This window comes from Gambusia affinis, linkage group LG14 (genome assembly GCF_019740435.1).
Source record: "Gambusia affinis linkage group LG14, SWU_Gaff_1.0, whole genome shotgun sequence".
Taxonomy (NCBI): Eukaryota; Metazoa; Chordata; class Actinopteri; order Cyprinodontiformes; family Poeciliidae; genus Gambusia; species Gambusia affinis.
Window position 1 is genome coordinate 3,830,103 of NC_057881.1, and position 26,584 is coordinate 3,856,686.

Consider the following 26,584-nt stretch of genomic DNA (forward strand, 5'->3'; position numbering starts at 1 on the left):
ACTGAATTAATTACAAAGAGTGACTCAGTGAGACCTTTAATGCTGAGGTATCTTGTTACAAAGCTTTTCATTGCACAATCACAGTTTCTGCTTATTGCAAAAATGCACATTTCAGTATTAGGGATGACAAATTCCTTAGGCCTGCAGTGTTATGGATATTAAATCCTTTCTGTATCTTCTGACAGCAGAAATTGAAGCTCAGTGAGCAATCTCTAATTTATCTCAGATTAAAATCTACAATGTCATCTTCTTTTAGGAAGACATACTACTTTGATCTTATCAGGAATGTGCGATGAAGAGGGGCATTGCAATATCTTTCTCAGGATGTCTTTAGTTTCAGTTGTTGCTATTTGATAAAAGGCAGCATCAAAATTACCAAGTAGGAAGAGACATTGATATGGATAGTCATAATTTTCAACCTATTGGAGAATTAAAAAAAAATAAATGAACACAATTATTTATAAATTGATAGCTTATGTGTTGAGAATAGGCCACAATCAGAGATCCAGATAACAAAGCAGTACAGTAATGGCAAGTGTGATATTCAGTGAGTGGGTCAGACTGTTTTAAACAGATCACCTTGACAGCATGATGGGTTATAATTCTTTTATGACCTGGCCACTGTTATAGGTAATATACTAAACCTGGCACCAAGATAACAGCATCTTAAAATATTCATTGATTAAGCAGATTTGTTTACAGCAGGAGGTGAAGATACTTTGATGTGGCACGAGACATTATGTCATGCAGGTATCATTAACCTTTTCACATATTAACCTAAAAAAATATTAGGTGGAAATTGTTTTGCTAACTCTTTTACTGAATATGTATTTGTACACTGAAATGAACACAAATAAGGCTGATGATGTGAAATGGGTGCTATTCATATCACCCACTTCATATTAGATTTTTTTGCTGCTTTGTTCCTGACATGTTCAGGTGTGAAATGACCACAGAATGTTTTGTGTTTGTGAAGCATCAACTGGTTCCCACCTTCAGGAAGTTGTGTACCTGTTTTGACAATCAGTGATGTAAAGGAATACCCTGCACTCTACTTATTGTCTACTGAAAACTACAGAGATTTTGTGTTGTTAAATGAGCATCCTCTTTGCACACACCACCTGACATTTTAGAGTCCCTTTCTGACCTCTCAAATGTGGCTTCACGTCTCGGTCACTCAGATCAGCCGACTATCTGTAGCTAGAAATGCTGAGGACACACAGGAAGCTCAGAGAGGATTGGGCTTCTGCTGAGGTGGCTCCAAATCATGGGATAGTTGTTGGAGATTACAAAGGCCTCTTATCTAGCCAGTGCTCAATCCGCTCTCAAGACCTACCGCTTTGGTTTGGCTTTCAACCCGATATTTTTGATAATGTGTTAAGTTCTTTGCTCAGTGCTTGCTTGTTTCTAAGTACTTTTTAAATAAACCTGGCTTGGAGATTATTGATATTGTGAAGTCATTCATAAGTATTTTAATTTGGGGTCATATTTCTAAATGGTTACTGGCCCTCCGAGCATCAGAGCAACCAGCATTTGAGATGTGTGAGAAACCTGCTGTATGCAGCATGGAGACATTTAACTCGCATCCTCTGGCTTTTAGATTATCTTTCATTGACACAATGACACAAACTCTAAAAAGGAATGACAAAAACTGAGAAGAAGCAAAATATGGAACAAAAGATGCATCTATGAACCATGCTTTTCTACATAATCTGTTGAAAACACCATTGGAAATTGTTTTTAAAACAACAAAATATGAATACACTATTAGAATTCATGAATAAAACTCATTTCATTTTCAGTCCCTCTTGCTCCAGGCTGCCAGTTTCCTATTTTTCACTAAGACCTAACTTTTTCTTTAAAGAATAACAACATACATACAAACATCCTTTCATTTTGACATTAGGAAAGCAGCTAGATCATTTTTTAGTGCCTTGTAAATGTATTCACCCCTTTTAATTTGTCCCAGTTCAACTACAAAATTAAAGTTATTTCTTTGGGATTTTCTGAAACAGACCACTAAGAAGCAGTGCAAAATTGCAAAGTGTAACATTTGTCTTCGAATACATAGAAGCAATATTCACTGGTTGGTTCTTTTCATTCCAGTTAGTTGCACTGGATTTTATTCAGGAATTTCAGAATAAGGGGCATTGCACACAGCATAGAATTCAATTTGAAAAATGTTACATAATTTTTTTTTCTCTTATAACACTATGATTCCTTTTCTTGGTCTGTGTGCTAAGAATAGTAATGTGACAAAATGTGGATAGGCTTATGGAATAGGCATAATGTTACTCTAATGTAACAAAAGCACATCAGTGATCAATCTCGGGATGATGAATCACCATTTGTTTTCTATTTTGAAGCATATCAAGAATAAGTAGACCTTGCAGCAATACGTTTTCTAAAACAGTGACTTGGGACGCAACATTAGTCATTCACTGTCTCTGGTGAGTACTCAAGGGTGCTAGTGATTTTATTTTAGCTTCATCCTACAAAAGAACTCTGAAACAGTCTTTAATCCTCAGCTGCAGAATTCACTCCTAGCACGTTTCCTGTAAAATCTTTTCTAAGGCAAACACACTTACACTGGGAGTCATTCTGCTGGTTTGATAGCTGATATACTTCAGTGCATCATAACTGGAGGTGAGCCCTGATGGCATGAAACGATGGAGTGTTATTCCCCGGTGTCATTCCCTTTGATCATCCACATGTACGCACAGATGCAGAGCCCTGATTACTAATTTACAGATATTCCCTCAACTCCGAGCAAAAAATGTAATTCATACAGTATTTGAAAGTACAATGCTTGGAAAAAAAGAAACATATTTTATTTTCCTGCATAAACTTACATTCACTCCAACCATGTGCGAATATGCATTTTGACATCTTAAAACTTTGCTCTTGTTTCGACAAGAATAGAGTGGCAGAAAAGCCAATGAAAATGAATTTCTTTTTCACACAGTGAGCAGCTCATCTACTAACATTAAATATGACTGCAGTGGCAGAGAGGCCATCACTGTTTCTTTCATTCATGCTTGAAAGCTTTCTTTTAAAAGCCAAAGCTTATTTTGACAGACTGCGTCATTCCTCTGAGCCTGCCCCTCTTAGATTTAAACCAGTCAGACACAACGCAGAAAGAGAGCTGAAATGAATGGGAACAGTGTGATGTTGCCTGCAGATCCACTGAATAAATATGTTCAATCTTATACAACATATATTCAGTACAGCTGAATGGCACACCACTCTAATTAGCAGTTTATAGAGAACACCTGGAGTTCAATGGAAAGCAATAACTTTTCTGGTATTTAATTACCTGAAGTTATATGTGAAATACACACATTTTATTTGTGCTTCATGAATTCATTATCTCTGCTTGCAGGAGAGCGGCTCAATCTACCTTCAGTTTACTTGCTCTACAATGCTCCAACTTGAGGTAATCTTCGAAGTCCTTGAAGAGTATGACTGGACTTCGTTCTCTGTTGTCACCACCCGTCACCATGGCTACGAGGACTTCCTGGCTATGGTGGAGGGTATGACAGATGGCTCCTTCATTGGCTGGGAAAGGAAGAGTGTGGTGGTTCTCAATGTGACAGACGACCCCGGCGGGGCTCGCACCAAACGACTCCTCAAAGACAATGAAGCCCAGGTGAGTGATGAGAAACACAAATGCCACTTTTGATTGAGATGTAAGTCAAGGGCAAAATAGTTCATCTTAGCTCAAATCAACTGAACAAACTGGGGTTTCAGCAACACCTGCCACTTATCTGAGCAGGCCTAAAAGCCCTTGAAAAAATAGCGGATAAAAAAAAATCTAATTGCTGTGAAACAACAGTAGAAGTAAATATCTAAGAATTAAATGTCCTCATCTTGTGTGCATGCACATTTGTACATAAAAATCATAAAATGCAAAACTAAACTGCAAAAGGTAACTCTGACAAATATATAATTTATTTACTGGCAAAATAATAAAGATAAGTGCTTTTCTAACTAAAAGTTACCTTGATATTTCATATAACTGTCCACTGTATTATATTTTGACAGTATTGTAGATATAGTATTCAAAGAGAATTAACCTGAAGTTGACCGGTTTGATCTCGTCTGACAAATCAGAACAGTGCGGTTGCCACACCTGATTGTTTGTCCATAATGGCCCAACTGACAATTGGTTTAAATGTCAGTAAAATGAGTCCTAATTTAACCCATTTCTAACCTAATGGGTTAGAAATTAACTAACCCATTAATTTCTCTAATCATTATGCAAATATAAGTGGTGATCTGTTAACACCGTTCACCGCCTCTCCTTCATTTAATCTTAGTGGATAGATATCACAAACTTTTGCCCTACGTATAATGCACTTCAGCTTCGTACTCCACTGGTAATTTCCCTAAAGAAGCTGCAAATCCAATTAATATTTTTTGACTGAGAATCCTGGAGTATAGTTGGAGTGTGGTTGTATTAATTTTAGATCATTCTAATTTCACAGTCACACCTGGAACAAGTTTGGCTGTGATTTTGCAAAGCTATAGATTTGTATCTCTTATAAACAAAACATACTGCAGATTGTCACCTTGCACCACTGCTGACACAACTGCTTCTACGGACATATGTCTAATATTTATTGAAACATTTTTCAGGGTTTCTATGAATGTGTAGTACTTTAAATATTTAATCTTAGATTTAGACACATTCTTGTTTTGCAGTTTTGTGGTTCGTTCCAAAAATGGAGTCTAACATAAATTTGGCATCAGACTGTTTCTCTATTCCTACCCAAAGACATTTTCTTACCTTTAAAAAATTATGGGAGGTTACATAAAAAGATTAATGTTTAAAGTAAATGTACAGAATGCGACTACTTGTGAGGAGTATTGGTTGAATAAACATTTTGCCTGACCTTACCGTTTTCTTATTCATGGAAGGAGGGAAGAAAGGAATCTCATGTTGCAGTTTTTTTTTCCCCCACCCTTCTCTTTTCTAATTCTCATCTCTGCATGAGTCAAAGTTACCTGAGATGACCTCTCTCTTTAATGCTTTACCATTTTAATTTATATTCAATCCTTGCTACCAATTTTTTTTTAGCTGATATTACAGTAAATGACCTTCGTAAAGATAAGTCTGAAAAAAAATGAAAGAAAGACAGCAAGGGCAGCTGGAGCAAAGGGAGAACATTATGTAATTATACTGAAAGTGATGTGACGTGTTAAATGGGGGACATAAAAGTGATTTTGATGTGTCAGATTATTTTTTTCTCTACAGCTCTTTGACTCTTCAGACATATGCTATTCCTTTTAAAATAGGTTTCCTTATTTTTTGTTATTGTCACAATATTCAGAATATTGAATCCAAGAGTCAAAATTAGACATTATTCAGAAAAATGTCAGCAGCTGACATTCTACTGGCATTCTTCTAAATACCTGCTTAAGCAAGTTCTCTGGCAGCTGAATTATTCTTTGCTACTTCCCCCTCAGAGACCCACCTCCTCAATAACAAGAATAAATAAAAATCTGATCATGATGGATGGGTCATGTTTTTGGAAGTGCTCCAAAAACATGCCTGTTTTTGCCTTTCTGACCTCCTTTGCTCTCAGGCTTTTGTCTTTCTGTTTCCTGTGTGAGCATCATCAATTTGAATTTGGTATTTTCAACAACCGTATGCATCTGCATGTCCTTGGAAAAAATGTCCATTTCCTGTGTTTACCTTAAAGTTTTGAAAGCAGCTTTTGTTGATGGATGCTTTATGAAGTAAAATATGTTTGGCCATGACAGAAAAAAGTTAGCAACTGTAAGCTATTCTTAAATAGTCACCAATCTATTTTTACCAACTGCTGCTGTTAAGTAAATACAGTTCTTGATGAGCTTGCACATCGCCAGCATCCCTCAATTGGAAGTAAAGACACATGTTTCCATTGAAGTATAAAATAAGATTATCTGAAAGCTTTACTTTTATGTGTAATTCCATATCAGTTAATACTAGTGTTAGTACGTACAGTTTTCCGCCCATGAAATGCAATGACTCTCAGACCACTTACTGTGCAAGACTCCACTGCTAAAGGAAAAACAAAAACAAAAACAAAAAAAACTTGATGAGGCTTGTTTATATTTTGATGCCAAAGATATGGACAAACCAGCAAGACACTTAGAGAATATAACCTCTGAAGATGAGACTAAAGCTGAAATCTTTCGATGATATTTCATACCAGGTTAGGAGGATGAATAGTTCTGGACATTACACCAGAAACAAAATTTCCTACAGTTACATTTGCAGGTGGCAAGATCATGCCACTCTCAGTTAGTTATAAAATCTGTTGATTCAGACTTTCTTGATAAGAATACGGAGAGGAAATGAGTGTGGAATGTCAGGTAAAACAATAGTCCTGAACACACGGCTAACGAACATCGCAAACTGCATTTTTATTTTTGAGTGAAATACTTTAAGGGATGAATCAATCCTCTTGCTTTCATAATAGTCCTGCATTAACACGACCCAGATCATCTATTGATTTGGAAACACATTCATGATGTTTTTGATCCTGATTTTCTCCTACTGCTTTAAGTACCTTAATTTATCTAATTCTTAGTGAGAAAAAGACTTTTTCTCCCTGTGAAGGTTTTATGTTTCTTGCTGTTTGCATCTGCATACATGTTATGTAATCTGCATTGTGATAACAGTACATAAAATAAACAGATTAAGAAATGTGTTCAAAAATGTGTGAAAAATAAAGTGGTTAAAGTGATTGTAGCTCTTGGGTTCCTTTGACTGAATTATGCACAAATTATACAAATTTATCTTAAAGAAAATGTTGCTCTGTCAAAGGTTTTTTTTTTTTTTTTTTTTCTTACCCTGACGTTGTGTTGCCTTCATCTGACCAACTAGCTAAGATGTCAAATTAGGTTTTACTACCAAATGCTGTTTTTTTATGTTTAGAAAAATTCAGCATGTCCACTCTACTATTTTTTTAAATATTTCTTTTCATTTGAAATGCACCTCATAAGAGTTTTGCAAAATTATATATTGATTTTCTGTCTTTTAATTTTGAAATGGGTAGTGATAGGTACTTTTCCTTGAACCTAAATTGTTCTCATGAAATTATTCTGTGAATTGTTCAGGTGTCTTCTAAAAGCTCTGCAATAAGAAAGTATTAAATTCTATTCACACATATGCTCTGTAACCCAGTCAGTGCTAGAATTATTGATTTCATTTGGTTCCTCTGCTCTGATGTGACAATAAAAAGATTTGTGTCTTGCAGAGACTTTGTGACTTTTCTCCTTAAAACAAATGTTTCTTGTCACTTTTACACTACTTTATTACTGTGCCTGGTTCTTTCTTTACACATTAGTGTATTTAAATTAGTATTTGAAGACTGTATTTATTATATACACCTCAAATTAGAAATAGCTTGCATTGACCCACCCAAACAATTTCCGTCTGCTGAAAAACATAGGCAGACCTATAACCTCTGGAAACCCTGTTAATATGAATGTATTGCTGGTATGTGTTATGTTCATAATCTAAAGCACTCAGGAGGGTGCAGCACTGCATGGGCCATTTATTTTACTTCAGAGCTTGCTGTTGCTAATTAGCATATGGCAGGCATTGCTTGATGATTTGTATCTCAGTACTGTGACTGGTAAGCAAGGCAGCAGGCATGCTGGTTTTCCTCTGCATGCCTCACTTAAGGTTATCATTACAGAACCAGAACACAAAATGAATGACAAAACACATATTGTAAAAAGAAACCAGCTGCAGCATGCTTATTTGTTCCTTTGTTTTACAATTCAATTTGATTGCTTAGAAGTTTACTTCTAACTGTGGTCTAATGTTATTCAAGTGACACATCCTGAAAGCTTCTTAAATCATCATAAGTTCATACCAACCCAATTTCGCTGAGCCGAGAAATGAAATTAGATATATTTTAAAAGAGATTTGAGATTATTACAGGCTTTTGGACTATTTCTTTTCTCATTTTGTCTTTGTGTAATGGAATCAGACATGATACAGAGCAGAAAAAGGAGAAAATGCACTGGCTGCATGATGAATAACTGATGAAAACTGAACTGATTAAAGAAGAATAACACCTCTGTATAATAATAACTTACATGTAAATTATGTTGATAACCGAAGAAGGAAAGAAAAACAGCCTCATATGTATAGATTATGTAACCTACAACCAACTTTTACAAGACAGTAACATAGTAATGTCGTTACCAAGTTATTATGACTTTTTATAGACATGATGAAAACGCTAAAGAGAAGCACTTACTTGGTCACAAAAACATAACATTTTTTATTACGATAAGTTAAGCAACAAAAACAAACTAGCTAAAGTATGGAATGTGGATACCAATGCTAAGCAAGCCTAGAGATAACCAAGGCAAAATCAAGCTACTGTCTCCATTGGAGAAAACCGCACAATGGATGGATAGACTTAAAAACGGTTTGGAGCTTTGTCACTCTCTCATTAATTATTTTTAAATAACAAAACCCAAATTTCAGCAGCTCAGATTTAAATCAAAGCTGTAGTGATACCAGCATGATGTCTTCTCTATGTGTGGATGCAGATTTTATTTGACCTGGAATAAGATTTCTAATGTGATTAAGACAGTCAAGCTTTGTCCAAGTACAATATGAAGACTCACAGTTGTCTAAAGAAATCCATAATGGGATACCCATGCTTTAAAAAATGGACACCTGTTCTGACAACGTGATTAACATGATATTTATAGAAAAAAAAAAAAGTATTTGTGGGTTGTCTGTAAAGGTAGCAGTGAACATCTTTACTGAAAGATGTTCACTGCAAAACTACAATTTACAAGAGGAAAAAAATAGATCATTTTTACCTCAGGAGATAAAGATTTTCTATGTAAAAGACTTTGAATGTCTGCTGACTGCTGGAGGTTTGTGATAGGTATTGAATGTCTATGTAGACCTCATGCCAACCTTGATCCTATCCGCTGTCAGATGAGTAGGAGGATCGGCGTCATCCGGCCATCTTCTCTGACGCGAGTCACAGCAGTAAACACGCAGCATGTGATTCAAACACCACATGTCTGCTGCTATTACTGCTGGTATTTCAAATTCCTGTGTTGACTGATTTGAGTTTTTATACCCTCACTCATTGTCTTCTGAAATGGTGGCAGACATTTTCCTCAAATGCTTCCTCTGAGCAATCATCTGAAGGACTCTCATAAGCCCCCCACCCGTAAACACACACACACACACATGCACACGCACAGATTCGCACAGATTAATTTATCCTCCTTTTTTTTTATAATGTATGAATGGAAAATAAAAATGCAATCAGAATAAGATTCCTAATTTTCAAGTACAGCTAATTTAGCTAAAAATAAACTTAACGTAGGGCAGAAATCAGTTAGATGCCATAACACTTATGTATAAATGAAGAAAATGTAGAATTGTGAGAGGAATACATAAAAGGTCATGGAACCAAATAATAAAGAAAAAGAAAGAAACACTGATGATTAAAATGGGATCCAGTCGCTCAACCTGCATCTATCACCATGCTTCATTTTAATTGATGCTACACTCTATTACCCTATTGGTTATGACCACCATCTGAACCCCTCTGTCTTATCATTCACCTCCAGGTCCGTCTGCTGTACTCCTCCATGGAAGAGGCTGAGCTGATTTTTCGGGCAGCCTGGGCAGCGGGTCAGGCTGGGCCGAGTCACATGTGGTTTGTCGTTGGACCCGCCCTGTCTGGACTGGGATTGGAGGGACTGCCAAAAGCCTTGTTTGCCATCAGGCCTCAGGGCTGGAGGGACGAGCCACGCAGGTATGCGCCAAGCAGATGGTTCCCTACTGGTCTGTTTGGGTTTTATGTTGCAATAAATTTTTAGTTTTTCCAATAAAATTAATGGCAAACTCATTCTGCCAAATCAGCTCTTCCTTCCACTCTATCACAAAGCCTAACGCATCTGAACACAATGTATCCCACTCAGCAAAAGTCAAAAATCATTTTTCAGAATAAGAAAGCACATTAAAAGCACAACATATACATTAATTATATGATATTACAGACACATCATCCCCTTTAATTTACTCATGTTAGTACACATACAACACATCTGGTTTAGTATGCTAGCACACTAAGGAAAGATCGGATACAGTGAAAGCAGCTTAAGCAAATGTCTAATTACTCTAGACACAGTCAGGGAACCACTGGATTCTCTTCAGTTAAACCTTCAACACAACGAAATGTCACTTAACACTTGCCATTGTATGTGTCTGCACAGTTAATTGATTACAATTTACTAAAATGGATTTGTTGTAATGCCTGACTTCTCCTATTTCTGAAAGTTTTTTTTATTCCTAGTTTACTAGTTAGTTTTTTTTTTTTCTAAGCTGAATGAAGAATTTAAAAGGATTAGGAGAGTTCTGCACTTTCTGAGCCTTTAGGCAGCGAAAACCAAACCAGGTGATTTGAAAAATGCATGAGGATCAGTGGGAAAATAAACATTTTCTTCTTTATCCCTGATAAACACTTTTTGCAAATCCATGTTCTTTTGGCTTTGCAACACACAGAGGTACATAAAACCATTTTAAGACATCACCGCTCCATGCATGTTCCATCCTCCATGACCTCATTTTACAGCCAAGCTTTTTTCCTTGCTTTTTCTAAATGGATTGACTGGGTGGATCAAGGTGAGAAGTGCTATAATTTCTTCTCCTTTTATTTTAATAGAACAAAAAAATGAATAAAATAAATAAATAAAATATTTTTAAATACGCTTCATAATGCAGAAAAAATATGAAATTCAAAAATAATTTTGCTATGTCCTCCCACATTACAAGTAGCTAATTTATTAAATTGAAAATTATTGACATGTCAAAATACAAGCTTTTTAAACCTTACCATCCATCTTGAATCCACTGAGATGCAAATGTTTTCATTTCGACAAGCAGCATTTTTCCTACATCAGACTTCCAGAAAAAAACTTTTGCACATAGAAAGCCCAAGAGAGCAGCAGAGTTGTCACTAACATGCATATTGTTGTAGTTCATTCGAAAACACAGACGTAACAAGACAGTGGCAGCATACTTAAAGGGATGTGATAAACAGAGACATGTTCCTTTAAATATTTAATGAAGCCCAGCACCTCCTTTCCAGGTGAAAAGGTTTATTTGGTGTTTAACCTTTCTGAAAAGAAAACACAATTCTTCTTGAATTAAAATCCACCCTTTTACCACAAGTTGTTATATAAATCATTAGGAAGATTTTTAAAATAAATTTGCCTTTTATTGTTTTCAGTTCAGTATTTTAGTCCATTAAACATCTCAGACATTTCACATTTTGCTTGTTATAAACTTGACATTGGCTGATATAAGATTATCTAAATATGAAGATCAAAAGTACCATAATTTTACAATGTTATGGTTTATTGGATCATATATAACCTGATGTTTTTACTTTTTTATAAAGAAAAAAAACATTGCTACTGCAGCTGGAATAATGTGCTATAGTAATGTATCATGGATAAGTAGCTAAAAATGATAGACTTCAGTCACTTTACTGGATTTGAAATTAATGTTGGTAATTTTAGGAGCTGGTGATACTAGACTTGATAAAGTGCTATTCAAGTAGAGGCTATTTACCATTTGTACTTGAGGATTAGTTATTTTCAACTTTATATCTGTTTAAAATAATATCCGCAGTGATATATTCAGGGATTGAATATGAAGACAATGTGAACTACAACATCAAATCAAATGATATTTGACTGATTATGAATCCTTACCAGACCAGAAAAGAAAAAAAATAAAATAATAATAATACCTACAACAACTACAACCCCCACCTGGTAGTTTGTTGTTTACTGGAGTCACATTTCCTTCATATAGATTATGCATCGACCAAAATGATGGTTGGTATGAAATATCTAGAGGTGCATAATACTTTCATTGTCAAAGTAAATTTCTTTTGTGATGAAGAGGTTTTAATTACCATTTTTTGTAGGTTCATAAATCTACAGAAGCTGTCGAGTTACAAGATGAGGAACAATGGCACTAACCCCTTATCTTAGTTTTATATGCACAGTGTATTTTAATAGTCTGGTTGGATTTATGGATTTATGTTTCCTGTTGCTTTGACTTTTCTGTCAGTTTCAGAATAAACAATGCAATAGGAAGACATGATAACAGCCGTGTTTTATTGGGTTTGTACTTTATTCATTTATTTGATATTAAAAAATAAAAATAAAAAATAAAAAAAGACGTTTTCACACTTTAAGGGTTCACATTAATCAGAGTGATTTTTGGCCTTAAAGTACAGTGCCTATTTCAGCTGCATTAACATTTCTGCCACAGCATTTTGTGGTTGCTGGAGAATCTTCAGAGAACTTTTCTTCACTGAAAAGAAGTGATAATTGTGACATGGATCAGTAGTTTCGTGAACATAATGAAAAAACATGTCCCCTTTTGCAGAGTTTGGAACTTCACTCTCAGCTAAACTGTTCTTTCAAGTCATATGTAAAATTAAATTGTCATTGCTTCATAAGCTGATTTAAAACATCAAACCCTGCAAGATAAGATTTTCATTTATCACAACTTCATCACTTTTTCTTCCAGTATAATCAGGAAGCATTCCAGAAGAACATGTAAGAAATAAATTATCTCTCCCCGTTTGAAATGAAAGCAAGAGGAAAAAGCTGAGTGGTTGTTTCCACTCCTTAAGCTACTTTTTGTTCATTATTGTGGATGTTTATGTATGTGTCCCTTTTAATGCTGGTCAAATAGTTTTTGTGTTCGCAGAAATTTTATGCTTAATTGTGTTCTCAATAGATTCTCTTTGATTCTTAGTGGGATTTGTATCTATTTCTTGCCTTTTTAGTTTAAGTGGTTTTACTTCTCTTATTAGTGCATTTCTCTTTCAATTTGTTTAAGATGTTTAATTTTTGGTTGACTTTCCTCCAGGAAATGGCTCTGAATCATGGTCTGAGGACTCTTAGGGATATAGTTTTATTATTGCCTGTATTCAATCTACTGACACATTACAGCATCCAGAGTTAGATTGAAACACCCAGAAAATATGTCAGCTGACATGATGGTATGAATTGTGACACTTCAAATTTATGTTCTTTTGAACTTTTGAACTCTTGCTGTTTGAGCTGCTCTGTGAGCTTTTCAATATCTTTGAAAATGCTACTCATGAAAATGTGACTCAGAAAATAAATTTAATGTTGTTTTCGTCGTTTGCTTTGTTTTGCTTTTTTTGATCATCATGTCAAATGGAATCCAAGAAATAACTGGTAGGTTTTGTTGAAAAAAGCAGCGTTGAGTCAACAGTTAAATAAGAAAGTAGTGCCTGCACAAAGATGCATTTCTTTCAAGCTTTCCACAGATCAATGACTGATCTATTAATATTTCCCTAAGACAGATAACAGGATATTTTTATTTACTGAGCACCTGAATAAATATAGAACTTTGACTTTGATACATGATTGTGATGCGTACTGTTTTAGATTTAGATCTATCAACATGATTTGCTTTATTTTTCTTCATTTAAGCAGTCATAAGCAGTGCAATTATTCAGGTAAACCGATAATTCCAACTAACAGAACAACATTTATACAGGCTTATATTCCTCATAGCCTGAACATTGTCTTAATACCTCCCTTTTTCCTTCTTAATGAATAATTTTCTTTTCTTCGATTCATTCATTATGTTTTAGCAATTTTTATTAGATATATTGTGTTTTCATCTATGGTGTGGTGCATATGTATAAATATCCCATGTATCTTTTTGCTTTGACAGATTGCAACTATAAGCTTAGCAATATTTAGTTTTCTATATGTCTTAGCTAATAAAAATCAAGGAATAAAAGTGGTGCAGTTTACTTAGGGTTATTCTATAAACAATGTCCTAAGCTGAGAAGATTTCATAGAGCTCTGGGTATAACTATAGAGGTGCTGCTGAGATCTATTGCCCAAGCTGCTCTCAACAGCTCCCATGAGGTGGTAGAATCTTTTAGCAGGACTCTTATTAATGGTGCATTTAACAAATCTGGTTTTTATGGAAGGATATAAAGAAAAAGACCATGAGAAACTGTTTAAAAATCACCACCACTGCCAAGGGAATAGAGAAAACATTTTGAAGACTGTGGCTATGAGACGACAACTGTTATGATTTTCAAGGGTACAAACCAATTTTTCAAATGCACTGTTAAAGTCAAAAATATTTCAGTCAAAGGGCAAAAGGAAACTGCTACTTTAACCACGAGCTGGTCTATCACAGAAATGTTATGATGCCAAACGAGTGTCACAAAGTTTGGGTGCCAGGTAGTGCATTAAGAGACTCGTTCTTTTTTCTCTTTTGGCATCTTCACCCTCTAAAAGATTAAATACCTCATAAAGCTTGTTTTCTTTCCCTCTTCTACTTGTTTTACATTGATGATCCCTTCAGGGTCCAACACTCTTCTTAAGATATTTGATCCCGTGTGACATCTTTTATCACTTCCACCAAGTGTATCTGCTTGTAGTCAGAAAAACAGCATAATGGCTGTTTGTAAATCTATATTTTATTTAAAATCCATCCCATCTTTTTCTACAGTTGCAGTTAAGATGTTAAAAAGCCAACTACGTAAGCAGATAAAAGTAGAAGCAAGAAAACAGAACTGCTGTGTATTCTTTTTAAAATAGTTTTATGTGCAGTTACACACAGCATTTTCACACACCTCCACTGTGCTGCAGCCTTAGATTTTTTTCTTTTCATAGAAGAGGAATGTGAATGTGTTGCTGAAAAGGGATTGATGGAGAAGAAAAAAAAGTGAATAAACAAAAACTTATTCAATTTATTGTTCTTGTTTGTTATTCTCTCACCTTTATGTTTCCATTCACTGTTGGCACACATTTTCCGTTCAAAAGTTTTTAATATCCGCAAACTTGGGTAAAACATTGATGATGAGCAGTTCTCATGTATTAAGACTTGAAGCAAAACAAAGTAAAATTACACATGAATGACTAATTTATGTATTTTATGTAGAATAAAAAAACACTGCCAGGATTCAACTGAAGACCTTACAAACCTTCTAAATGTCTTCTTCAGAAAGTTTATTTGGAACAATGACTGAAGACCACTTTAAAGCACTGAAAGAGGATTCTTAAAATGTTAATTTGATGACAAGTAATGTCCTCATCATATTTTTTTGTCTTTGTCTGATGCCAGTCAGTTCCAAATATATTTGAAAACATAGTTGCTTTAAAATGTAGTAAAATAATATGTAAAATTGTTATGTTGGTATGGTTTGTAGCTCTGAAAGCAATTATACAGAAGCATACTCAAAGTATGCTTCTGTATAATAATTTCTCATTTCATGTAAATGTTAATTACTTTTGCAGTTCTGCTGAACATTTTGACATGATTTAAGTCAAAGCTATTTTACTTATGAGACTTGTTTGATAATTGATCTTTATATTTAAATCCTGAAAACTCCTGAGGAAAAACAAACTCATACAGTTTTGCTGATGTGCAATGTGACACATTACTTGTCAAAACATGCACAGTTTCTAAGACAGGAGCAATCTTAAGAAGAATCCTGGGATGAAAGTGTCAATTTTCTTTACTAAATACTCCAAAATCACTGCACCTACTTTGACCTGATCAAATAAAGATTTGGCCTGTTTAATGCAGATGCAGTCAGCAAGCTTGGTAGGTTATTAGTAACAGAAATCACATTTTGAATGAAGTAAGTAATTAGTTGATCCTTTGATTTGCCAATTTGGAGATACTTTGAAAATGTAGATACAATCATAATTGGCCTTTGACTACATTCCAGATCAGATCTTCTGGATTTAACGATTAGCAGTTCTGTGGCTCCAGTCTGCAAGTCACCCTAAAGGACTAAAACATAAAACATGGAATTCCTAAAAATATTCCATTTCAAATTTGTAAAAGTCATCTTGCATGTGAATTACAGATACGAGAAAAAATAATGCCACACAGAGCAATTTTATTATTCTCCTTTTAATTAGTCTTGTCAAAACTTGTACATCAGAACCTATAATTTATGGTCCCTAACAGATTGTTGATTATTCTTCTGATGTTGAGCATTATTCTGTGGCTTATATAGGATAAGTTACATTAAAACACAGATGATAAGCTCATAAATAGGTATGTTGGACTGTATTTTGTATTCAGATTCAAAAGTCCTTGATATTTTGTTAAAGTAAAAGAGGATTTAAGGATTTTTACCATTTAATTTATAGAGCTGTGGGGTGTATTGGATTTCTTTCTGCAGTTTGAAGCTTTTCCACATCTTCAGGTGTACAAGCAAGCTTTCGGGTTTCCATGACTCTTGCCCAGTCAGTCTATGTCCTTTCATAAAATTTCCTTGGACCTCAGCTGTGTCAGAGAAAGACCTTTAAAATGTCCTATTATCCCTGGCTCATATTCTTCTCTTGGCTATCTTGCAGACGTATTGCCAAGGGAGTTTCAGTGCTCACTCATGGGGCGATGGCTCTACGAAGGGACCAGGGGGCCAACAGTCGAGCCCAGTATGCAGGGAACTGCCAGAGTGATGGAAACCAGACCCACCGAGTGCCAGACAGGATCAGGTGAGAGGGACCAAACAGAGCTGAGGGCATGCCTTTGATTATTATTGCAATATAAAACTTCATCTTGAAGGAGTGAATGTTGTTCCATACATTTGATGGGGCATCCAAATTCAGAGCAAAGATATGCTTTGCTTAGATCTCACAAGTCTCAGTGAAGCTGTGAATCAAGGAAGCTTAACATTGTTCTATGTTTTGAATTTTGTACGGGTTTTGTGCTGACAATGTAGACTAACACCGATTGAGTGTCTCTGAGTGTGATGCTTTTGGAGCTGGATTATGTTTGCCATTGTTTTTTTTCCAGTAATATTGAAATACATTTTTCGGTATCATTTTAAGGATTATAAGAGGGAAAAAAAGAAATACAAGACATAAAAAGTTCTTTGCAGCAACCAGAAAAAAACAAAACAAAACAACTATAAGTCTATTATTTAGAAATAATCTGTTGGCAGTAATCATCCTGGGAAGTCGTTTCTAGCCTTTTTTAAACACATAATTCATTCAGAATCAGCAATAGACATGTTGTTGGTTTTCTGTTTAAACTACAAACAAAATATAATAAACAAGGAACACTATTAATACCAGTTTTATTATTATAAATAGCCACATTAATTGGAAAAGCAATTTTCACATTTTTGTTTCCAAAGGAAAAAATAATAATACATAAAATAAAGATGCCATACAAGCTGTGCATTTCTTAAATTTATTTAGATGATGCAAACTTCTGCACAATGTCTGAGACATTCAAACATTCACATTTTAGACAATTTAATTTTCCTGACCACAGGGAATGCAGATATGAGGAAGGGACATGTTCCAGGTTTTAACTGCATGCTTGATTGGCTGCTGCTCTCTGGCCTGATGCCCTCAGGGAACTATTTGGAGAGTCGGATTTTCCTGTTTTCAGCTGACGGTGTTACAGGAGTTGTCTGTTAACCTGCTGCCACTCTGACTCTGGAGATTTGAATTCAAATTTACAATCCCACTGTTAGAGAATTGAGTGGTGGAATATTCCAAAATGTATTAAAATGTATATATTTATTAGGAAAGTAAAATCTTTTGAAATTAAGTGCTATTCCTGAGAATGAGGCCTAACTTGTTTTCTGAAATGTAATTCTTGAATCAGTGTTAAATGTTCTGAATCAAAACACAAAAGCAAAATCACTTACAAAAATGAACTTTTTTCAGAGAAAGTAGATTGATGACAGCATAACATCTTTCTAACATAAACAAGATTTCAGAAGCCAGATGAATAGACACCACAGGTTGCATTCCTGTTCTTTTCTAAAAAGTCACTTTCACTTTGAATATCGGTGAAACGTTCTATGCCCATCACAGTCTTGCTTTTATATTCTCTCAATCAGCGACAGAGTTGTCTGTCATGCTGACAGGTATTGTGGCTCAAGGCAGTCTTGTTGAAAAGCAGAGATAGCACTGCTGCATGAATGACACTTGTAATACATGGAGGACTTTATTCTCAAGTGATACACCCTTTCTCTAAAATGTTTCTGTTATGACTAAAGTGAAGTCAAAGCTCGTATAATTGTGAAGCTACATTCATATGGACATATGTAAGAATTTAGGACAAAGAATTTCTCACTTTGTTTAAATACAAATCTAAAAAAATAAATAAATACTGTGTTTGCAAAACAGCTTTGCAACATGACTGCATATGAGCCCTTCCTGCCTCTAGTCAATCATAAATTATTGGCTACATCACTCTCATGGCTAATGAAACCTAAAGTGGCTTACTTTTTTAGATTTGACATCTCTACAGTTTGATCATTATCTAAACCTGGTGGCCTGGACACCTAATAATAGCATGCTCCCTTATGGGGCGATGGCTCTACGAACACTCTTATGTTATCTTAGCCCTTTCAGAAAATACAACCCGATTGCCAGAAGCTATCTAAATCCCAGTTTTAAGTGTTTGTGAATGAACCGACAGTCTCACTGCAGTTTACTGTTTCTCTTTACTTGTAACCGCAGCTGTAAGCATGCAATAAGCATACAAGATGATGAGAAATACAAAGTAGCGTTTACAGGAAAAGGCAGAAATTTTCATAAGATTTTTAGAGAAACTATGAATGGCCATGTTTTGTTTTTTCAAATGAAGTAAAAGTTTTAAACTACATACCTAAGTCCCCTAAAAGCTCTTGACAGTGTTCATTTGGAACTGTATCTATCTCGATAATCTGTGCACTTGATATAAAAGGTTGACTCTCCTACATGATCTCTGATTCATCAATCCACTGATCAGAGATAATAAAAATGTGACAAAAGCTTTGCTCCCTTCAAGTGTGAAATTGCAGCTGAGACTCTCAGTAGGCTTGTTTCATGAGCCTGAAATGTCGAATCAAGTAGCATTTCAATGGTTTTTGTCATCATCACCAGACTCAGTAAAAATCTAAATCTGTCTTTGGAAAATTTGAGATTTTCATCTTGAAAGAATTGCTGCATTGACTGTTTTTTTTTTTTTTTTTCAACAATTTATTGAAAGCGTGCATTCTAGGAAATTACTGTACTTTGAATAATCTCATGTTTTTGAATGTTTTGCACACAGCAAGATTTCATACTCACATCTGTATCAGCCACACACATAAAAAATATATTTGTTTCACAGATCAACCTACTACTGTATGCATATCATAAAACATAAAAACAAAACAAATGATCACCATAAATACAATGTTCATTGCAAGCATGCTCAAACGAATCTTAAAGGGCTACAAATAAATTCTTCAGTCTAAGATCTTTAATTCATTTAATTCATCCCAGGAATTAGAAAAAGAAAATACATGCTAAATTAAAATGAAAAGTTCCTTTCAGTTTAGCAAAACAACCAACATCTTCACTATGTTTGATAGTCAGATATATTGAAAATATGGATAGGACACTGTTTATGTTGGTATCAGCTGTCAATGACTGACACTAATTTTTAATTAGTATGATATACTAAATAAAAAGAAAATGAACTGTTTTTAAAACTAAAACCACTGTTGGAAAAATGTTTTCTTGAATCTGTGAGAACTCATACTTGGACAACTGCCACTTGTAGACAGTAAATCAATAAATATCTAATTTGTAATTTTTCTTTAAACCAGACTGTCTTTTATAGAGTGTACAATAAACCTTGATATTGTCCTCTTTGGTTCATACAAATTCAAAGTATAGTATGAATTTCCAGCTAGAAAACATGCAACAGTTTTTCCCACAGGTCGTTTTTCGTCACAAGTCCTAAATGCTCCATCTTCTTCACCGCATCAATTTAGTTGTGCGTCCATCTGTGTGTGGCCAACATCTAAGGTTGTTTATCCTCTCTGCACAGTCACTATTGGTGGAAAGATGGGTCAGCACCACTTCCCCTCAGTTTTAAAATCAGTCATTTGCTTTTCCCAGTGTTGAGAGCCCAGTTGTTATTTGTCCCCCATATGCTCAGTCTGTGTGTCTTTATGGGCTTTCTTATGGTCTCCTGAAATGAGTCAGTGAGTGTGAGGGTGATGGTTATGGTTATGATGGTGTTACTGGGATGGCAAGTAGTGCATTTATGAGTGTGCTGTGATTATAATTGTGAAGTCAAAACACAGCCATGCAAGGGGCTGGTGCTGAAAGTAAAAGTAGGGGACATATGATTATTAATGTTTTCTGGCTGGGGTTGATTGGTAAGAATAGCATCACTATTTGATGTATTCACTTGATAAGCAAACCAGTTCCGGTTCAGGGCTGGTAGAAGACTGGTTTTAATATGCTTCAGTATAAGAAATAAAGGTGACTATTAGCTATGTCTTAACCGGATTATGACTCATCTATAATTCTTCAACATTTTATATTTATTTCATCTCAAGACATTTGGCTAAGAGGGCTCAGCCTTTTTATTACCCAAATCTAGACAAGTGATATATCTACATTACTAAATAAACTGGTTCAGTCTGTTTCATAATGAGTGTAAAACCTGTGTTTGGAAAGCAGATATGGATTTTACTGCATTCTGTTCTGCTTGGCTCCAAATGTACAATTACCTCTGTGGTTTGGTCTACGTTGGGTGACAAGAACTTTCACTTATTGTGTGGGTGCCCATAACTACCATGCTAAATCCTATATGGGTCATAGTTTCATAGGATAAAAACCTGTTCCCTTGCAAATCCACATGAGTTCCATTAATCTCAAAGACTGGATTTACTTTCTTTTGTTGGCATCCTTTGAATTTTGTGACATTCACTTACTGTATTGATTCACTATAGGATCCTCTGGCATTTGCCTGATAAAACCTCCTTATGCCATCGGGTGGCTACTCTAATGACTCTTTAGTAACAATTCCTCTTCCTTCATAGTGTTTTGTTGTCTGTATGTGCTGCAGTCTGTGAAAAAGTGGAATATGTGTAATCTACTTTAGGGGGGCAGACAGATTAATCCTATTTAACTTTCAAACTCTGAATCTTTTCTTGTTCTTCCCTTTTTAAAAGACCAAAGTCTGAGTTCACAGACATACTGAGCAGTGATATCTGTTGTGAAGCTTTTCTATTTAAAAAAAAAATAGTTTCTGTATTTTGCTTTTAAGACAAACATTAAATGAAAGCAACCATTACTCTTGTTGACTATTGAACAATAGTGCTTTTTTCACAACAACCCCCCCTGACAATAGGCTCAGGTGGTTTGGAAGCAAAGCACAATAAAATAAAATTAAGTATAATAAATGACTCTGGAAATATGAAACCACTTAAAACTAAGTTCATTTGAAGCTGATGTTATTATGTAGATTTATTAACTTAGTTTCAAAAGTAATGTTGCTTGTCCACACATAGTTTCACACCATACCTCATAAATCATTTACACGGGGATGCAAAGTGTGGTTAAATAGCCTCATCAGCATTGTGCTTTATCTTTTAATGAGAGGCATTTGAAAACAACCTCCACACATTTCTCTGTTGTCCTTCCTAAAAGTCTCTGTCAACAAGTCTGTTGGCTTTTTGTGTGTGCTAACAGCTAAAACCAATGTGTATTTAAGAAAAAAGGTATCACTGTCACAGCCTCGTGACCCTAATCATTCACCACAAAGCCAGAAATTCTCCACAGTACAATCTGCACAGAAGGCTGCACAAATATCAGGACATGCACACACAGGGAAAAAAAAGAGATGTGTGAGAAGACTTGAAAGGCAGGAAATATGTGTCATGCAAGTTTGGCAGGCAGAGCTTGAGACGTGTTGAGGGGAAGGATGGATGAGGGAGGAGAGGGAGTAAATGGAGACAGAAATGACAGGAGACAGAGGCAGAGATAACCGTGGTGGTGATGTGGCTGTCTACTCAGAAATCATTTTGCAACTTCAAGCTATACAATTACAACAATCGGCAGTGAGCCAGAATGAAAACTTGTGCAATTAGATAAATGAATGCATGACAAACCACAGAGAACGGTCAGAATATGACATTTAAAATATGTGCAAAAGAACAATCTGCAGCTCACTGGAACTCACAAACCCAATGGGGAAATCTAATAGCTTAGTGCCTTTAGCTAATCTGGCAGAACAACTAAAATAGTGACTGGAAACTTGACGTTTATATTATCTTTATTGTAAATGCATTTTTTTCCAGCTGCGAGATGGTTATTAACATTATCTAAATACCATCTATGCTGATTGAATACATAAAAATTAAGTGCCAAACATTTTTCATGCTAATATTCACAAAAGAAAAACTAAATGTCACTTGATTCTAAAATAACAGCAAAATCTCTATTCTGACCTCTGCCAGATTGCACAATGTTTCTGTAATCTACAAACACCGGACAGAAATATTCAAGGCTGAGAAGTGGATTATCCTGCTGCAGAGGTTTTGTGAAGATCGAAGTAACACTGAAGGGGCAAGTCTTCCTGTTCCTTTGAGACCAAGCTGTTCCATATGAGGAAATACTAAAGCATTATTTATTTTTGACAAATATTCAAAAAAATCATTAATTTTTGTGGGTAGCATCAGAAAAATTGATTAAACTTTGAGGTAATAAACTTTTCTTACAGGCCAAAGCGCAACTGTTCACAACTTCAGACGATGGTGCTGATGGTGGTAGGACTACTGCCATTGCTGGTTCAAATCCTGGCTCCATTTGTCATCTGTGTGTGAATGGGTGAATTACTGAATGTAGTGGGAAGCGGTCTGCCATCCACAGGCTTGATAAAGTACAACACAAGTACACGACATTTACCCATTTGATATGTCAATGGAAATAACAAAACAAACGATACATTTCCTTGGACACCTGAGGTCTTTTTGAGCAAGTAAAAAAAAATATTGTGTTTTATTCCTCAGTGATCATGAGTGCTCTGCAATTCTGCAAAACCAATATGAAAGATTTTCTTGTGTTAAAAATTATGAGCTTTTTCATCAAGTGAAAAATAGCTCTAAGATTGAGGATCACCCAGCTGAAAAACTGTATGACTCATCTTGTCAGAGTAATATGTTGAGATTAGCTAAATACATTGCCTTTGACTCTGACCACACGGCTGTAATCTGGTCAAAGATACATGGTTCCACAGTTTAAATAAGTTAAATAGAGGAAAGCTTTTTCAATCCCCAGTGTGGAATGCCATTACCTTCCTGTTGTACCAGGGACACATCTGAAATTTGCAGGACACTGGCTCTTGAAATCTGATATTGATTAGTCCTGGTAGAAGACAACAATGATCCTGCATTTTCACACATCCCATTCCAACCCTGGCTCCTTGTGTCTGACCTGAGAGTGAACGGTGATCTGTCTAGGCTTCAGTGATAATGAATAAATAGATTTCCTGTGTGCTGGAAATGTTAGTAGGTGAGAAGAGTTTCCAATAATTTATTTGGAGAATGAAGTAAAATAAATGTTTTTCAGAATGATTGAGACTTGTTCTTCAGTCATGCAACATTCCTTGCATTGAATCCTCTTTGGGAAGTATTATCAGTCTAAAAGTTTATAGTATGTCTTTGTTAGGATCTGAAGTAGAATTTAAAAAATAATAATTGTTACAGAAATGTTATTGTTCAATATAAATAGAATATTTACACCTCCATACCTCATGTGGAGGAATTTGTGGTATTTCTCTTTAAATCTAAATATATATGCTTGGGAAATGAGTTCAGTCCTTGTGTGTCCTTTCTATATTTTCTCATCTTGATTTATTGTTTGTTTATGAAAAAGAAAATGAACAAGAATGAGTTTGTAAATCAGCACCCACAAACATTCACTGTCAGCTAGAAATAATGGTCATTTTTGTTCAGAACACAAGCTGTGTGCTTTGAAATTCCTTCAACATTGTCTTCAGTTGTTACTTATCTATTTAACATTATATTTGGGCGTTTGGAGCTTTTAAAAAGAGAAATTAATCATTTGCAGGCTAAAATTAGATTTAAGGAAAGAGTCCTTGCATAAATTGAAAGTTTGTTTTACCTATTCTGCAAATGTGCAAAAAAGTATGCTTGGCATCAATATTTCAATAAGTCGTGACATACTGCCTCAGTTATTCTTAGTAAGCTTCTTTGTATCTGATGAGCCTTGAAACTCCACACAGCTGGGTCTGTCACACCTTTTAAATTTGTAGATGTCATTTTACCTCAGCACCTGAGTGTTAGTTCCCTTTTACAACATGATAGTTTCTTGACAGATTGAGACACTCTTCAGATTAAACCAGGTAAAAGCCCCAGTCATTCTTAAATGGAACCAATAGAGGGACTTCATTCAACCATCCCAAAGTCAAGAAGGTTTGAAAATGAGTTTGGAAAGGACTTAATCCTTTCCGACAGATAATCATGCAGTGTATTGTAGGAGAATATGTAAAATGGGGATATGATAGCTGAAGAAGAGAATGTCAGATAAAGAATGAAAACAATAAGATACGGTAACATGAAGTAGTACTGTGCATTCCTTTAAGGCAACAGAAAAAGTATGTTTTAATGTTCTATTTAATGTTTTTAAATTACATTTTGTCATGCTTGCTCAAAAGTCCAAATATTCAAACAAAAAAGACAAATGTAAGACATGCAGGGAGAAGTACACAACGTGTGATATAAGAAAACTTATATACTTACATTGATATAACAACAAACAGTTCATCCAGATGTAAAAAAAAAAAACAAAAAAAAAACAGTACAGTAAAAATTAATTTAAAAAAAATATGACTTGGAAACAGAAAAAATAAGTGTGGGCTAAGGAAATAAATGGACACTCATGAGACAGAAAATGAAACAAAATAAAAGAGAGATAACTGGAGTGAAATGGTGAAACATATTTTAGCTGATTTAGTAAAATTGCATTCAAAAGCACTTAGGGCTTCTTCCTCTAGCTCACATATGTTTTTTTTTTTTTTTTTCTTCGCCTGTTTGTTTTGCAGCTACATTACGTTGCTGTGTTACACATACAGTAAATGTTCTCTTATCATTGGTATCAGAAATTTTCATGATAAATCAAGGATGTTGGTCTGAGCAGAGATTCTGGCAACTCATCAGAGAATGTTTGGACTATGGTGTTTAACATTCAGGCAGTTTCTATCTGTTAAGAATGGAACAAAAAACAACAACAACTCACATGCCACTGATATATATTTATTTGCATTGTAGAATGGGAAATGTTTGACAGATTTATGTGCACCTTGCAGTCTATCAATTCCACTAATTTTCACTCTGTCTCTCTTATTTGTGCTTTTTAAAAATTAAATATGCCAGATGCTGACGAATAAGTATGAAAAGCTTGTGTTAAACTTTAACCAGAGCTGCATGGGCAGGATTTGTCCATAACTCCACAAAATGTTTTAAACTGCACCCAAATTTAGACACTGAGTTCTTTAAAATTTAAATTTCTGCTTCTGGACTCTAGTCACCTTGATGAATTGCAACTCATCTATTTGGTTTCTTTTGTTCAGTTGGAAAATAATATTCATGAACTTTGTTAATCTCATTTATGCAGCTTGTTTTTAAGCCACTCGTACAGTTTCTGCTCATTGTCAGTGGTCCTTTTTCCACTCTGCTAGGCACTCTATGACCACTTTCGTATTATACTCTGTGTGCAAAAATACTGGCTTGCAGTTTACCGCTGCACAGTGCAACATAAAACCTCCAACATGTAAATAAAAGGCAGAATTACGGTTATTGAGATTCAACTTTGCACACTGTGCTAAAAACAAGGATGGCCTTCTTCTGGACACCGAAGCACAGAAAAATAAAACACTGAAGGGTTTATCAAGAGTTTTGTCTTTTTTAAAATCACTTGAATGTTTCATGAATTCCTTCTACAGATGCAACTTTAAGATTTTTTTTGCCTTGAAATATTATTTTGTTTACCCATTTGTTAAAATACTTCATGAAGAAATCAGCCAGCTTAAATAAAAACACATATGGGAAAGTGTTTAGATCTTTTCTGTTCTTCAGCTTCAAATCTTCTATCAAGTTGGCAAAATATATTTGAAGATTTTGTAACCATTCAGTCTTTTCTGTTCCTTGTAGTGTCTGCTCCAAATCTTGACATATGCACATGATCTTTTCCAGTCTTAATATGACAGGCAGCTTTTTATAAATTATATACTTCCATTTCCACATGTATCACTCAACTGCCTCCTCTTTCTTGTCTGTTCTTGTTCTTCAACTCTGATTTTAAAGATGAATTTCTATGAAAAAGCTTTTCCTCTACCCTTTATTTTAGCTTTTTGTTTACTTTGTTGGCTTCAAGCTCAACATTCTTTTGAGGTTTTCGAGCAGACTTGAACAATACGCTTTCTATAGATGTCTCAAACTTTGGGTTGGATTATTGCAATTGATTTTTCTCATTTTTTGACCAATCATGAACATGGCAGCTTATTGTACAAGTTGTGTGCTTTAAAAAAATAACAATGTATGCAAGAGGATTGTGTAAGAAAAATTCCCATCCCACAGTTCCTGTTGCTTATCATTTTAACACCTTCCACTGAAAGATAGGTGCTGAATCTTATGCACCTAACATTCAGGTGCATAAGATTCAGCTATGTTCGCTGACAATGGTCAGTGAAATTTAGTCAAACAAC

At 35.0% G+C, this 26,584-nt stretch overlaps 1 protein-coding gene across 2 annotated transcripts in view; it reads left to right on the forward strand.

The window, feature by feature from the left end:
• Window positions 1-26,584, forward strand: part of grin2da (glutamate receptor, ionotropic, N-methyl D-aspartate 2D, a) — a 168,304-nt gene that overhangs the window by 73,189 nt on the left and 68,531 nt on the right. For both annotated transcript variants that reach the window (XR_006372695.1, XM_044138041.1), the window contains exons 4-6: window positions 3,383-3,649; window positions 9,607-9,794; window positions 16,429-16,569. Coding sequence is in view for 1 of the 2 variants with exons in the window: in XM_044138041.1 (XP_043993976.1) it covers window positions 3,383-3,649; window positions 9,607-9,794; window positions 16,429-16,569 (596 nt within the window). In the remaining variant the exon portion in view is untranslated. The remainder of the gene's footprint in view (window positions 1-3,382; window positions 3,650-9,606; window positions 9,795-16,428; window positions 16,570-26,584) is intronic.